Source organism: Cyprinodon tularosa, unplaced genomic scaffold (genome assembly GCF_016077235.1).
Source record: "Cyprinodon tularosa strain WSP-4 unplaced genomic scaffold, ASM1607723v1 ctg176, whole genome shotgun sequence".
Classification (NCBI taxonomy): Eukaryota; Metazoa; Chordata; class Actinopteri; order Cyprinodontiformes; family Cyprinodontidae; genus Cyprinodon; species Cyprinodon tularosa.
This window is the reverse complement of record NW_024038582.1, coordinates 423,385-437,059: the sequence shown is the minus strand read 5'-3', so window position 1 is coordinate 437,059 and position 13,675 is coordinate 423,385. Positions and strand designations below refer to the sequence as shown.

General features: G+C 38.5%; 1 protein-coding gene across 4 annotated transcripts; it reads left to right on the top strand.

Moving 5' to 3' along the window:
• The first annotated feature begins 2,401 nt into the window (after positions 1 to 2,401).
• Positions 2,402 to 13,201, top strand: slc6a1a (solute carrier family 6 member 1a). 4 transcript variants are annotated; one of them, XM_038281807.1, is made up of 16 exons: positions 2,402 to 2,758; positions 2,969 to 3,077; positions 3,659 to 4,052; positions 4,533 to 4,664; positions 4,746 to 4,846; positions 4,946 to 5,055; positions 5,202 to 5,334; positions 5,840 to 5,974; positions 6,083 to 6,186; positions 6,760 to 6,884; positions 7,004 to 7,116; positions 9,462 to 9,593; positions 9,676 to 9,778; positions 10,229 to 10,329; positions 10,493 to 10,660; positions 11,821 to 13,201. In XM_038281807.1, the coding sequence occupies exons 3-16, from the start codon at positions 3,821 to 3,823 to the stop codon at positions 12,262 to 12,264; spliced, it is 2,133 nt and encodes a 710-aa protein (XP_038137735.1). In that variant the 5' UTR covers positions 2,402 to 2,758; positions 2,969 to 3,077; positions 3,659 to 3,820; the 3' UTR covers positions 12,265 to 13,201. The 4 variants fall into 4 exon arrangements, with proteins under 4 accessions (XP_038137735.1, XP_038137736.1, XP_038137734.1 ...); XM_038281808.1 differs by having other exon boundaries at positions 2,969 to 3,151; XM_038281806.1 differs by lacking the exon at positions 2,969 to 3,077.
• Positions 13,202 to 13,675: the final 474 nt, after the last annotated feature.

Below are 13,675 nucleotides of genomic sequence, written 5' to 3'. Positions count from 1 at the left end.
GTCTCCTTCTGCAGAGGTTCCCGCCTTGGATGCAAACACTGTTCACTGCAGTCCTGTTCCCAATAAACATTTTGAGAAATCTGTTTGTCCGCCTCAAACACTGGATCCTAGCTTAACAAAACCATAATTCTTCCCTATCCAAGACCTGAATATCATGGTAATTAGAGGTGTCATTTATTCTTAAAATGTGTGTGTGTCCCAACATGTGGTCGTCTGAAACTCCACGACCTCATGCCTGCTCCATTACAACATGCAAACTTTTCAGTTTTTAATTCAATTCAGTTTATTTATATAACCCCAATGCACAACACATATTATCTCAAGGCAGTTTAGAGAGACAATTCAACCAGATCATACAATCAGATTGAACCAATCTAACTGTATAATCTGGTTGAATACATATAAGTATACTATTCCTTCAAGAACTAAAAGAGTAAAAAGGGTAATAGAGATGAAACAGAACAAAGAAATTTATTTAGGGCTGTCAAAGTTGCTCTAATGCACTTTCCTTTAAACAACATTAATATATTTTGATGCACAATTAACACATGCTTCAGTACTTTTGTGCCTTATCTGCTTGGTTGTTTTCTTGCAAGTTAGAGCAGTTCCACTCTGTCCACCTGGTTGCTTTGTTTAAAATGTTCTTTCTTCTTTCTTCTGGTGGTAATATGTGTTTTTTAAGGCTGTCTCTTGGAGTCCAAATTGTGCTAAATCACTGTTATTCAAAACATGTAATTACATATCTGTGCAATATAAAAACATATGAGATTAATTTGAACTAATTTGTATTTATTAGTATTAATATAACTTTAGAATATAAATGGCAGCATTAAGCCATGTAGATTCACTTTACTAAAAAAAAATACAATACAAGAGAATTAAGGATAAGATACTGTGCAGTGATGACGAAAGTGTCACATAATAATATAGTAATCAGTGCGTTCATAGGAAGTTCTTGTCCTTGGTTTCACCTTTTTACAAATTCCTCATATCAACATTACACAGATCTTACATCCACTTGGCCTGTAAAAAGCAGGAACTAGTGGCTCAATTTAAGCCGCACACTCTGAAGGCAAGAGAGAACAAGTAATTCCAGCCTAATAGAGCACATACAGCCGTCACAAGGAACCACACACTGGCTTCCTTTTGAAATTAAGAGGCTGTGGAGCCACTGGTGAAAAAGGGCAGTGAGCTAAATTAAAAAGCTCGGGGGTTAAGGGGTCAGCTGGCTGGAAGTGCATGTCACCAGCCCCATTGGACATGCCTGCGTGCTCCATCAGCAGGTGTATAAATATGTGTCATGTTTCACACTTTCATGTCCGCAGGGACAGCAAACCAGATGGGATTTTAAATGCTGCATTTCACGTGGTAACATTTAGTGGGTTAGTTCACCCCTCATTGGTTTACCATCTGGTGCCCTCTCAGCCCCATGATAGTATAGGAGCTTTCACACGGCACTTGTAAACCCTCCCGATGTCTCTGTATGCCAGAGCCCATTCCCAGCAGTTTACATCACAGACTGTGCTGCACCGCATCCTACACAACTCTTAAAAAAGGTGTATTGCTATTCTTTCCCACGCAAGAACACGCATTTGATATGAGATTAGAGTACAAAACATGGGGACGGCTAAAAGAGCTTCAAAATGGTAAAAGTTGCACTCAAAATTCAAGAAAATCAAACAAGTTATATCAACACATTAAGAAAACACTTACCAATTCAGTGGGTCCACATTGTTTTCATCCTTTCTTCTACTTTCCATCTTTTTGATTCATGATTTTTTTTCTTAAAGCAGGCAGAGGAGAAAGCTGGTTGCATTCCTCTTAGAGTTTTCCGTTAATTTCACCTCTTTTCGTTTTCTTTACTCCTTTTTATGGCCAGAATTTATGTTCTTCCAATGCATCCTCCTCATTTCAACTCATCATTTGTGAAGGCGTCGGGCTTCATAGGCTGAGTTGGACAGCCAGTCAGTGTTCCCTCCCTTTCTTTTATTGAAGGGTTCCCTTTATCTCAATTTGCCAAGAATTGCCAGACAGTCGCTGACTGGCCTCAGCATCCAAAACGCACTACGCGTTTTGACATGATGGGGCTGCTACTTACCCCTCATATGTTGCCATTTGCACCTCGACCATATATTTCTAAACTGGAGGGGGGTAGGAGGATGTTGGGAGGGGGCTGACATTTCGAATTTATTGATACCATTAGATAAATAATGTATTATCTAATTTCTAACATTTTAATTTAAAACAGAACTTATCAGTTATTTAAAAATTCAAATGAAAAATATAAATTTAATAAAGTGAACAGAGTAAAACTACAAGAAAAGAATAATATATATAAGAAGCGAGTATGATCTCGGCTCAGCCTATATGAGAATCAGAATGAGGAGGGGAGGTAAGGGGGGGGCGACTTTGAGATGACATTGAGGCTGTGTAGATGGGAGCTGAGTCTGGTTGTTGATGTTAGACAGTCGCACAAGGCGAAGCGACTACTGTCCGTGTTCATTCAACCTCCTCCTCTCGCTTTCTTTTCTCTTCCTCCTTTTGGTCTTCAGCACTGATCCCAACTGGACAGCTCCCGCTTGGACCCCACGAACGCTGCATGGTCCCCTTTAATGTCTTTTAATGGAAGAAAAACCTATTTATGTTTCAAGAAACACTCGGAGTTTACAAGTTGACCCACAGGAGGAATCTTCGGATCCCTCTTTTGGAGATTTGTGGCAGTCAGCGAAGCCTCAGTGGTGCGGATCCCAGATTCACTGTGAGTAAAAGGTTTTGAATATAGGCTTTTTTTCCACTGCCTGTCTGCAAGTTGGTTATTGCTCTGCTCAGGTATGTGTCCCTACGATAACATTTTGATTGACCGGATTGCGAATGAGGCTGTTTATCTCTGCTGAGGGGGGATCAAGTAAATATTTGCACACTTATCTCTAACATGCAGAGTTGATTCCAGTCTGTCTGGTGTATGCAGATGCAAGGAGTCGCATTCTGGTGCGCAGACTTCCCAATTCATATGGCAGAATGTGTGCAGCCTGATGCGTAAAGCTTTTACGCATTTGGACATCCCTTTTGTCTCCACGGTGCGTTTTGTTTTCCAGTGTGTTAGAGATGTCCTTCTGTCCACGCTTACTTTCGGTTATCCACGCAAATAACTGTAAGGAAATTCTGTGGGTGTTAATTGGTGGGCTTCGTTGTGCTTAATTTTCATAGGCTGGAAGCTTTTGCTTCTGTGCATACTGTGCTTAAAAGTGCATGTTTTGATTACTTTGCGTTTCTGTTGATATCTGTTTTTTGTTTGTTTGTTTGTTTGTTTACTCGAAAAATCTAAATGGAGTTTGTTTAGGCATCCGTGTCTGTTGTTTTGTGTTTGGCTGTTAAATTACGTGCAATCTGTCTGTTGTGCAGGCTAGGCAGCATGCCTTTGCCATCGGTGATTTAAAATGAATGGGGAAAAAATCTCAATGTGTCAAATGTTAAGAAAATGCATCTGCCTTGATGTCAAATGCGTCCTTAGAGATCAGAAGTACATTGTTTGTTTAAAATGCTGTTGCTGATTAAGAGGGAATGAATTTGGTACATTATGTGTCCATCTTAATTGAAACAGGTAACCATTTTTTTCCCTGCACCCTCAAACAAACAATCACTCTATCCACAATCTTAGGTTAACGACGACTGACCAGTCGTGTGGACGCACAGGCTTCATCTCCAGACATTTGGTCCGAAGGGTTAGTTGTAGAAACCAAAAACCGCGAAGCTGCTGTCTACGTGGACCGGTGCTGAAGCCTCCCGTCCGACCGCCAGGACCTTTGCCAAATTCAGAGACATGGCGACGAACGGCACTAAAGCGGATGGACAGGTCACAGAACTGAACGAGGTGGCCGCCAACAACGACAAACCTAAGTCCCTCGATGTGAAGACCGAGAAGAAGCAAAAAGTGCTCCCAGAAAGGGAAACATGGGGAGGGAAATTTGATTTCCTCCTTTCCTGTGTGGGTTATGCAATTGGACTGGGGAATGTGTGGAGATTTCCCTATCTCTGCGGGAAAAACGGCGGAGGTAAATATTTTTATTTTATTTTTTATTTTTTTGCACTCATGTATGCATACCGAGTAACCAATTAAGCTCAACCATGCACATAATGGGGCTTTTAATTTAGCGCGTCCAAGGCAGAAAACATCTCCGAAAGCGTTGCCTTCATTTGCAACCTGTAAACTGCAGGTTTATATCTAGACGTATAAATTGAGTTTTGGATGCACTGATTTATAACTGGGATCAAATTTGATAGTATGTAGCCTAATTGACTGTGTCTATGGACATGGATTCAGGTTAACAAACGCATGAGTATGATCAAACGCAAACAAATGAGTCTGAAATGGTCCTTTTCCTGTTTTTCTTGTAAATATCAAAATTAGATCATATTTATTTGATCTTAATTTAGGCTCATGGAAAATATTTCTGCTGGGTTTTTTTTTAGTACCAGAGCAGCTTTTTCTTTTTATTTCAAATACTTATCATAATGCACTTTTGTCCATTCAGGGGCCTTCTTGATTCCATATTTTCTGACCCTCATATTTGCTGGGGTCCCCTTGTTCTTACTGGAATGCTCCCTTGGTCAATACACCTCTATTGGAGGGCTTGGTGTGTGGAAACTGGCTCCTATGTTTAAAGGTACATTTATATTATATTCAAAATGCAAATGCATTTTTTTTTTCTTTTTGTAAACCTACTGAAATCATATTTGATTGTTAGGTGTGGGCCTTGCTGCAGCTGTCCTATCCTTCTGGCTTAACATTTACTACATTGTAATCATTGCTTGGGCCATTTACTACCTGTACAACTCATTTACAACTGTAAGTATATTCTAAACTAAAAACAGAACTTGGGCTTAAGAAAATATCCAAATTGGTAACGAAAGTGTACACGTGTTTTTTGTTCTTTACCCTTTACAGGAACTTCCATGGAGCTCATGTAACAATCCATGGAACACAGAAAAATGTTATACAAATCATTCCATTCTAGACACTGCAAATCTCACCAGTTCTGTGTTGGAGTTTTGGGAGTAAGATATTGACATATTTTCTCTACTGCAGCCCTTTAACTTTCTTGCATGCCTCTGTGAGCTGCTTCAAAAGGCAGGCTCCTTTACTGCATGCTTGCTACCCTGTGCGTATAATGGTTTTTATCACTGTTTGCTCTGACTTACAGACGCAACATGCATCAAATGACTGATGGCTTGGAAAAACCAGGCCAAATCCGAGTGCCACTGGCTATAACACTAGCCATTGCCTGGGTCCTTGTGTACTTCTGTATTTGGAAAGGGGTTAGCTGGACAGGGAAGGTAAAATATTTGTTTGTTTATGGTAATCCAACACTTCCTATTTATGCTGGTTTCTAATAAGAGCATGCATCTCCAATGCAATATTAAAAAGTCAAATTTCATCTCATCAATCTTTCAGACTGCATTCAGCGCTGGTTTGAATTGATTTTTTTTTAAATAAGAGGCCAAATAAAGAAATAAATAAATGGAACTGATGCACCCCTAATCTCTTTCTCCCCGCCTCTCGGTCGGCTTCTCTAAGTCCAATTCTCCTGACACATTTTCCATTCCGAGTGTGGTTTCATGATAGGAGGAGCAACAATCAGCCATACCCCCTTGATCTGGATTTATCCTCCTTTTGTACTCAGTTTCTCCCCCATGTGACGCTACATTTTAAAAGTCAAGTTCATCACATGACCATGCAGAAAAAAAATTGTTTCGGTTAAAGTCAGTCAGGCCTCATAAACATCTATGTCCCAGTACACATTTTTCATATTTTCCTCTAATCACCTCCTTACATTTTCAGGTTGTTTACTTCTCAGCAACGTATCCCTACTTCATGCTCTTTATTCTCTTCATCCGTGGGGTGACTCTACCTGGAGCCAGGGAGGGAATCTTGTTCTATATCACCCCTGACTTTGAAAAACTCAAAGAGTCGGAGGTAAAGATATGTTATTGTGTGTTCCTGCCTCATGCTGCTTTCCCTGAGCAGGCAGAACTTGGCCTCATGCAGCTAACACCCCCTCCTCCTCCCCCTTTCCTCTGTCAGGTATGGCTGGATGCAGCTACGCAGATCTTTTTCTCTTATGGATTGGGACTGGGGTCACTTATAGCTCTGGGCAGCTATAACACATTCAATAACAATGTTTACAGGTAAGAGCTGCTGATGAATAATGCAGTGGAATTGATTTCTGAATTGACTAGAGAGAAAGGGGCTAATATTGAAAATAAATATATCACTCATGAAACTGTAGAAAAAGGTATAAAATATATACCCACATTGAAGGATTGTAATGAAGGATTTAATGGATGGGAAGGAACAGAGCATCACTGTGAGGTGAAGTCTCCCCCGTTCTGTGCTGTAGGAACAAAAAGACTATTACTGTGATGCCTGAGTGTTTTCTCTAACGGCCCCACATTCTAGGTCACAAAATCAGTTACGTAAAATAGTTGCATTCAAATTGGACTTTTTCTGAGCTTGTTTCAGTTTTGTTGATGTTGTTTTAAACATAAGGTCAATTGGTAGTCGCATTCAAGCAGAATATACATGTTCCTGGTACAAAGCTTTCATTTTTACCTAACGTCTTGCAGTGAAAGCACTCCCACTGCTGATCTTTCAGATATAACTGCACAGTTTTCTAAAAAGGTCAAGTGGCAAGAAAAAGTCAATTTTAAACCTTTTTACAAAAGTCCTATTTTAAAAGAAAAAATATTTCCTCTCCCCAGAGACTCTATCATTGTGTGTTGCATCAACTCATGCACCAGCATGTTTGCTGGCTTCGTAATCTTTTCCATTGTTGGCTTCATGGCGCATGTGACTAAGAAAGACATTGCAGATGTGGCAGCCTCAGGTAACTGCATATGGTAGTGGCTTTTGTCACTATTACCAAATGATTGTAACATTAACATGCTATTTTGGAAGCTTTATACTGATTCAAATTTTTAACAATGCTTCCTATTTACCACCCAGGTCCTGGTTTAGCTTTCCTTGCATATCCAGAGGCTGTAACCCAGTTGCCAGTTTCACCTCTATGGGCCATTTTGTTCTTCTCCATGCTTCTCATGCTGGGGATAGACAGTCAGGTAAGGGGCTTCGGTGACGATCAGCTCACGGGCTGACCTAAATATTTAAGAGCAGTTATATACCACGTGGCTCACCTCTGCTCTCTGCATGATAAGCATGCAATTTGCTCCTTACATATAGAGGTAGCTAAGCATTAACATTAAAGGGCAAGAATTTTTAATGCAACATTATCATCCCCATTCGCACAATGTTTTTATCGTTTTTTAGTTTCTGCATGTGATTTATATAAGGCTGACGCTGACCAGGCACGCTAGCAAAACACAGAAATTATATATTTTGGTTTCTTCGTGTTTTGGTATTTAGATCTTCTCATCAGATATAGCAAACTGTAATTTGCTATACAAATATACTTCCTTTAATTAGTGAAAAACAAAAAACACATATCAGGTGATTTTTTGGTCAAATACCAAATTTGAAATTAAATTCATGGTTTGATTTCACAACCATGAATGAAATAATAAAAGCTAAATTTACATGAAAAATAAATAGTCTTTCCCTTTCAAATTCTTAGACAAGCACCTAAATCTACAAATTCTGACTGTAGAGGACGCTGTTTTTTCTGAAAACTTCTGGAAAGGTGCCCACACCATAAACTGTTAAAGAATGATGTAGAAAATAAACATATTTCATAGTTTTTGATTCATTTTATTAGGATAAATATCAATGATGAAAACAATATTTGGAAAAAGTCAACCCAGCAATGCATGTGTAATGATCTAATGGGATGCAAGCAAAAACCTGAGGTGTGAAGAATGTCCAGATTTTACAAATATTTTAAGAATGCATTGGGAAGCACCTATTTAGTTTTTTTTATGGCCTAGAGACTGGGTATAGGACTGGGCAGGTCACCAATCCATGACACACATAACAAACAACCATGCATACAACTCTCCCACCTAAGGTTAATTCTCTAGTACGGAAGAGGATTGGGGCCAGTGGAAAAAAAAAGTTAACTGATTTTTACATTTCATTTCAGTTTAGTATAGGAAAAAAGTCAGAATTCTGAGAAAAGTCAGAATTCTGACTTTTTTCTCAGAATTCTGAGATAAAAAAAAAAAAGTCAGAATTCTGAGATTAACGTCAGAATTCTGACTTTTCTCAGAATTCTGACGTTAATCTCAGAATTCTGACTTTTTTCTTAGAATTCTGACTTTTTTTATTGTCAGAATTTAGTCAGAATTCTGAGATTAAAGTCAGAATTCTGAGAAAAAAGTCAGAATTCTGACTTTAATCTCAGAATTCTGACTTTTTTTCCCATGTTAAACTGAAATAAAATTTTAAAATCAGTTAACTTTTTTTTTCAGTGGCCCTAATCCTCTTCCGTACTCTAGAGACCCACAATCAGTCACGTATTTAGACTGTGGGAGGAGGCTGCAGCACCAGGAGAAAACCCACATATTGGAAACCAGGATTTAGGGTTACAAAATACAACCTATTACGTCGACATACCAGCTGTTTTTTTTTATTTATTTATGGGTTGATCATACTGATTATGACTAGAAATTGAAATGTAATAACTTTTTCAAATATAAAACTATAACAAACTGATAAAAACAGATAGACAAAAGATAAAAATTATCATATTTTACATCTGCACTATTAGGTAAGTACAATACCGCGTGACATCAAAGCCCATATAAGAAATGGATGTTTTACATGCAATTAAAATGCAACAAAGGTTTATTTTAAGAAATTCCTTCTAATCCAACCCCCCTCAAATTTTTGATGTTTTTTTAAGCTCTTGTTCATATTGTTTAATTTGTAAACACTGTTGAGGAATGGAAGAAATAGCACATCCTATAATAACAGAAGAGAGAGAAAATTAAGGTGTATGAAATAATAGGGTTCCTTTTTATTTATTTTGCTGCCAACCTTTTGCTTTTATTTGAAATATCAGATATAAACAAATTAGTGTCAACCTTCTGGGATGAAAATGAAATGCTTTTAAATCTAAGATTTTTTTCACTGACTTCTTAAAACAGCATAACTTAATTCTGATGAGAACATTTCATTACCAAAATGTAACCAAACTGTGGACCTAAAATATTTCCAGAACATCAACGGAATTACTACAGAATTACCACAGAGAAATTTATGTTAGAACTGTAAATATACAGTCATATGTTTATATTACTATTTTTTAATGTATTTATTACTGTTTTCAAGGCTGCACTTTAAAAAATGAAATTGTCTAGAGCTGTTTTAAACTAAATTTCTTTTTGTATACACAATGATAATATAAATCTAAGTCCAAATAAATCTGTCTAAGAATGTACATCTCAAAGCAAGAAGTACACATTTCTAATCAGATTGTAAAAGCTGTTACTGTTATTGTGTGTTGTAGTTCTGCACCGTCGAAGGTTTCATCACAGCGCTGGTAGACGAGTTCCCCAAAGTTCTTCGAGGGAGGCGAGAGATTTTCATTGCTGTTGTTTGCCTGGTGTCTTATTTGATTGGACTTTCAAACATCACACAGGTAAAGCAGGGCAACTCTGTATCAATGGGCATATTTCTGTGTTTATCTTTACTTACATTTATCTTTATTTTATTGTATCCAGGGTGGAATCTATGTGTTCAAACTGTTCGACTACTACTCTGCCAGTGGGATGTGTCTGCTGTTCTTGGTCTTCTTTGAGTGCATCTCCATATCTTGGTGTTATGGTGCGTTTTAGTCTGACTTTAATTTAAAACATAACAACAAAAGCAAGATCTAAACATGGGGGGTTGGCTTAGTTGGTTAGAGAAGTGCACTTGTGGACTGAGGAGGTTGCAAATACCCGATTCGAATCCCACTGCCTCGACTCTGGGTTCTTGACCCTTAATCCCCATTGCTCCCCGGCCGCTGCACAATAGCAGCCCACTGCTCCCCAAGGGGATGGGTTAAATCCAGAGGTCAATTTCTCCAATGTGAGTTTAATTATTATTATAAACAAACAAAAACATGCAAGTTTATGGAAACATTTTACCTGCTTCAAATTCTGCTCGGCCACAAGGTCTTGATCACTCATGTGTCATATGCCTCACGGTACTCATCATCATGCATGGCAGATCTCAGATGTGAGAAACAAATCAGGCATGAATATTTTGGTCATGCATTCATTTGTCCGGCAGGTGTGAACAAGTTTTACGACAACATCGAGGAGATGATTGGCTACAAACCCTGTATATGGTGGAAAATGTGCTGGGTCGTGTTCACCCCTCTCATTGTCGCTGTGAGTATTTTAAGCTAATAGGTTTGTACATCTAAAGTCACAATTTGAAAGATGAAACAATAAATAAAGTCAATATTACCTGCCTGCAGCCTTGCCGGGCTGAGCCAGTGCTGCCTGTAGTCAGAGGTGTCAGGATGCATAAAACATCTCTTGTCTCCCACAGGGAGTGTTCTTGTTCAGCGCCGTACAAATGGTTCCTCTCACGATGGGAGACTATGTGTTCCCAGGCTGGGGTCAGGGAGTGGGATGGCTCATGGCTCTGTCCTCAATGGTTCTCATACCAGGATACATGGTCTACATGTATCTCGGGCTAAAGGGCACATACAAGGAGGTGAGAAGAGAAATCTCTGTAAAACTTCCTTATTTCACTGTTTCTTTCCTTAAAATTACTGATATGTTTGGTTTCTTGGCTATGTGTCAAATATGATACATTCAATTCAATGTAGCTTATTTGTAAATCCTTAATTCACAACAAATGTCATTACAATGCAGCTTTCCAAGACAATGAAATCATGCAGACAGATTGGTTAAAAGTTTTCTTTATAAGTAAGCCCAACTGATTGCTTTAGGTCACAAACAATACAGGATTCAGTTCTCCTGGATTAGCATAGACATGTCTAGATACACTGTTAACAGTCCTAATTGTTAAAGGAACACCAACTGCATTGCAAACATTAGCTTAGGTATTGGCATTATGGTGCTCTGCATTTAAGGCAGTGGGATTTAGAATTTGATCACCAGTCAAGCCAGACTGCCACACATTTTTTAGGATGTGTCAAATAAACATTATATAATCAAAAGGAAAAAAAGCCCCCTGATGTAATGGCACTACAGTGAGCCTCAGTGGAAGAAGGAAAATACTCAGTGCAACAGATATGCTTGTCAGCCATTTAGCTTAAAACAGTGAGGTGGAAATATGTACTTAGATTTTACACAATAATGAGTATAGTTCAGTTAACCTTACAATAATCTCAGTTCATGTCAGTTGAGTTTATATATATATATATATATATATATATATATATATATATATATATATATATATATATATATATATATATATATATGTGTGTGTGTGTGTCTGCAGAAAAAATTCAATCAGATCATACAGGAACAATGTTTTCTATCTAAGGAAAACCAGTTGATTGCATCCAGTCATTGACTTTGCAAGATTTGCTCCTCCTGGATGAGCATGTAGCATGACTACAGCAGACTTAATAAGCTAAACTCATTTTATCGTACCAATCCACAAAAAATATACATTTACAGATAGAGAGGTTATTAAAATAATTACTTTAATGAGTATAAAGCATGAACCTTAAGGCCAACATGAAACGATGTGATGAATGTGCAAAAAGCCTAAATTAACCTGCTTATTTTGGCCCCTTTTAAAGTCTGTCACAAATAATGCAAAATTAAGACAAAGTGATGTAGGGACCAACACTGAAAAAAATTCATCTGATTCCTAATTGCTCTGTTTTTCTCTCCAAGCGACTTCGGATAATGTTCCAGCCTCCTGCAGTCGTCAGAAAATGTCAAGAGAATGGACCTGAACAGCAAGCGGAAACCAACGCTGCCAATCTATCCAGCCCTGCCAATCCTACCAACCCTGTGAGCTCCACTAGCCCAACTTCAGCAAACCCAGCCAGCCCAACTAGTACTGCTCCTGTGAACTCAACCAGCCCTGCGACACCCGCCAACCCGGCTCCTCCACCTGCCAATCCAGCTACTGCTTCTAGCCCAGTAACTCCGGCAACGAGTCCCACAGCCACTATTACCACCACAGTCACTACAACCAGTCCGGTTAACCCAACTGCCAAAACTGTTAGCCCGACCAGCCCACCACCTAAGCCAACTAGCCCAACAGAGGCTGTTAACCCCCCTAACCCAACGAGCCCACCCTCTAACCTGACCAATCCTGAGGCTAATGTGTAGACAGCAACAAAACCCTCGTAGAACATGTAGACAATTGAGAACATTACAAAGGACTTCCAAGATTTCAATTGATTCACCTACCTCCAGGGGCAATATGTGATCAAAATAGATTTTCCAACCACGCTTAATTTTTCTGTACTTGTTAAATCAAGCCAACGATGTCTTATTGTTGGTTTGCGTTCTGAAAACAAAATTAAAGACTGTTAGTGTTCACCGATACAACCGTATTTCCGAGAAAAAAAAATGTAAACATACTGTGTAATACTGTGAGAAGAGAAAAAAAAGACTAGAGTTATAGAATAGAGATTTGTTGAATATCTTCATGAATCAAGTAAATACCGTGTGAATATAGTAGATTAAGTAGTTAAACAAACTTGACATCGCTGAAGAGTGCAAAGGATGGCGTCAATTTTTTTTTTGTGGATGTTTACCAACTCACACAGTTGTCTCTTTTTCAAATGTTGCTCTCTGTGAGGTAAAACTACAAGCCGCAAGGCAACCTGCTAGCTCGGCGTAAGCACAATGCCAATAAGCAGTTCATGTTTAGGAGCAATCTGGAGCAGTCCAGATTTCTTGCAAAAGATGTTGTGTGTGAGAGAGACTGTTATTTTTCCTTATTTTTTCAGTGTAAAAAAAACAAAACAGAGATAAAACTTTTATGTGATCAAAGCATTTTTAGAATTATTTTTAGGATGTTTTATACTATGTATGTTGAAATGGAGGACCAAAATCAATAGGCAGAAAAAAGCAAAAACTATGCCGTTGAGTGTTCAGTTGGCAAAGCACAGGGTACAAAGAAGTACAAAAAAAGAAGCACATGGTCAGAAATGTGATTTGCAAACATTGACTATCCCTTAATGCTGACAGTCAATCCTGTTTACGTCTTGCATGCTTTCCTCAGGAACATCATTGAAAAAAGTTTTTCAATGTCTCCTGACAAAAAAAACAAAAATAAATAAAGAAGTTAAACAGAAAAGGCCTTAAGCCAACGCACGATTTCAGCCAAGCGATTGCCTGTTTACATGTCTCGACAGAATTACGAAATACTTTATATGATAGCACAAAACAACCGGGACCAACTCTGTGTTTTAGTACGGTCATGTTTTCTTTTTCTCTATGTGTCATGATCAATCATAGTCCGATCAATATGTATTGAGCAATACATATGTAGGTGTTTAGGTGCGGACCAGTCAGCAAAATGGTCTGTTTCCCTTTTTGTTTATGTTGTCTTTGCTTTACCAGTGGAGAGAAAAAAAAAAAAGACAGAAAAAAGCACAAAAGCTTTTTAGGTTTTCCTTGACTTTTGCCATGGCGTGTTAGGACAATGTGAGTTTGCTTCTATGGCAGCTACAGTGAAAGGCATGTGGTTGAAGAGAACATGTTTACTTTGAAAAGCAAAACAACTGAGCGA

Bases quoted from the DNA above. Each gene is read 5' to 3' on its own strand.
- slc6a1a (XM_038281806.1), top strand. From the start codon at position 3,821: ATGGCGACGAACGGCACTAAAGCGGATGGACAGGTCACAGAACTGAAC. The intron at 4,053-4,532 runs GTAAATATTTTT...TTGTCCATTCAG, and splicing joins CTGCGGGAAAAACGGCGGAG to GGGCCTTCTTGATTCCATAT. The intron at 4,665-4,745 runs GTACATTTATAT...TTTGATTGTTAG, and splicing joins ACTGGCTCCTATGTTTAAAG to GTGTGGGCCTTGCTGCAGCT.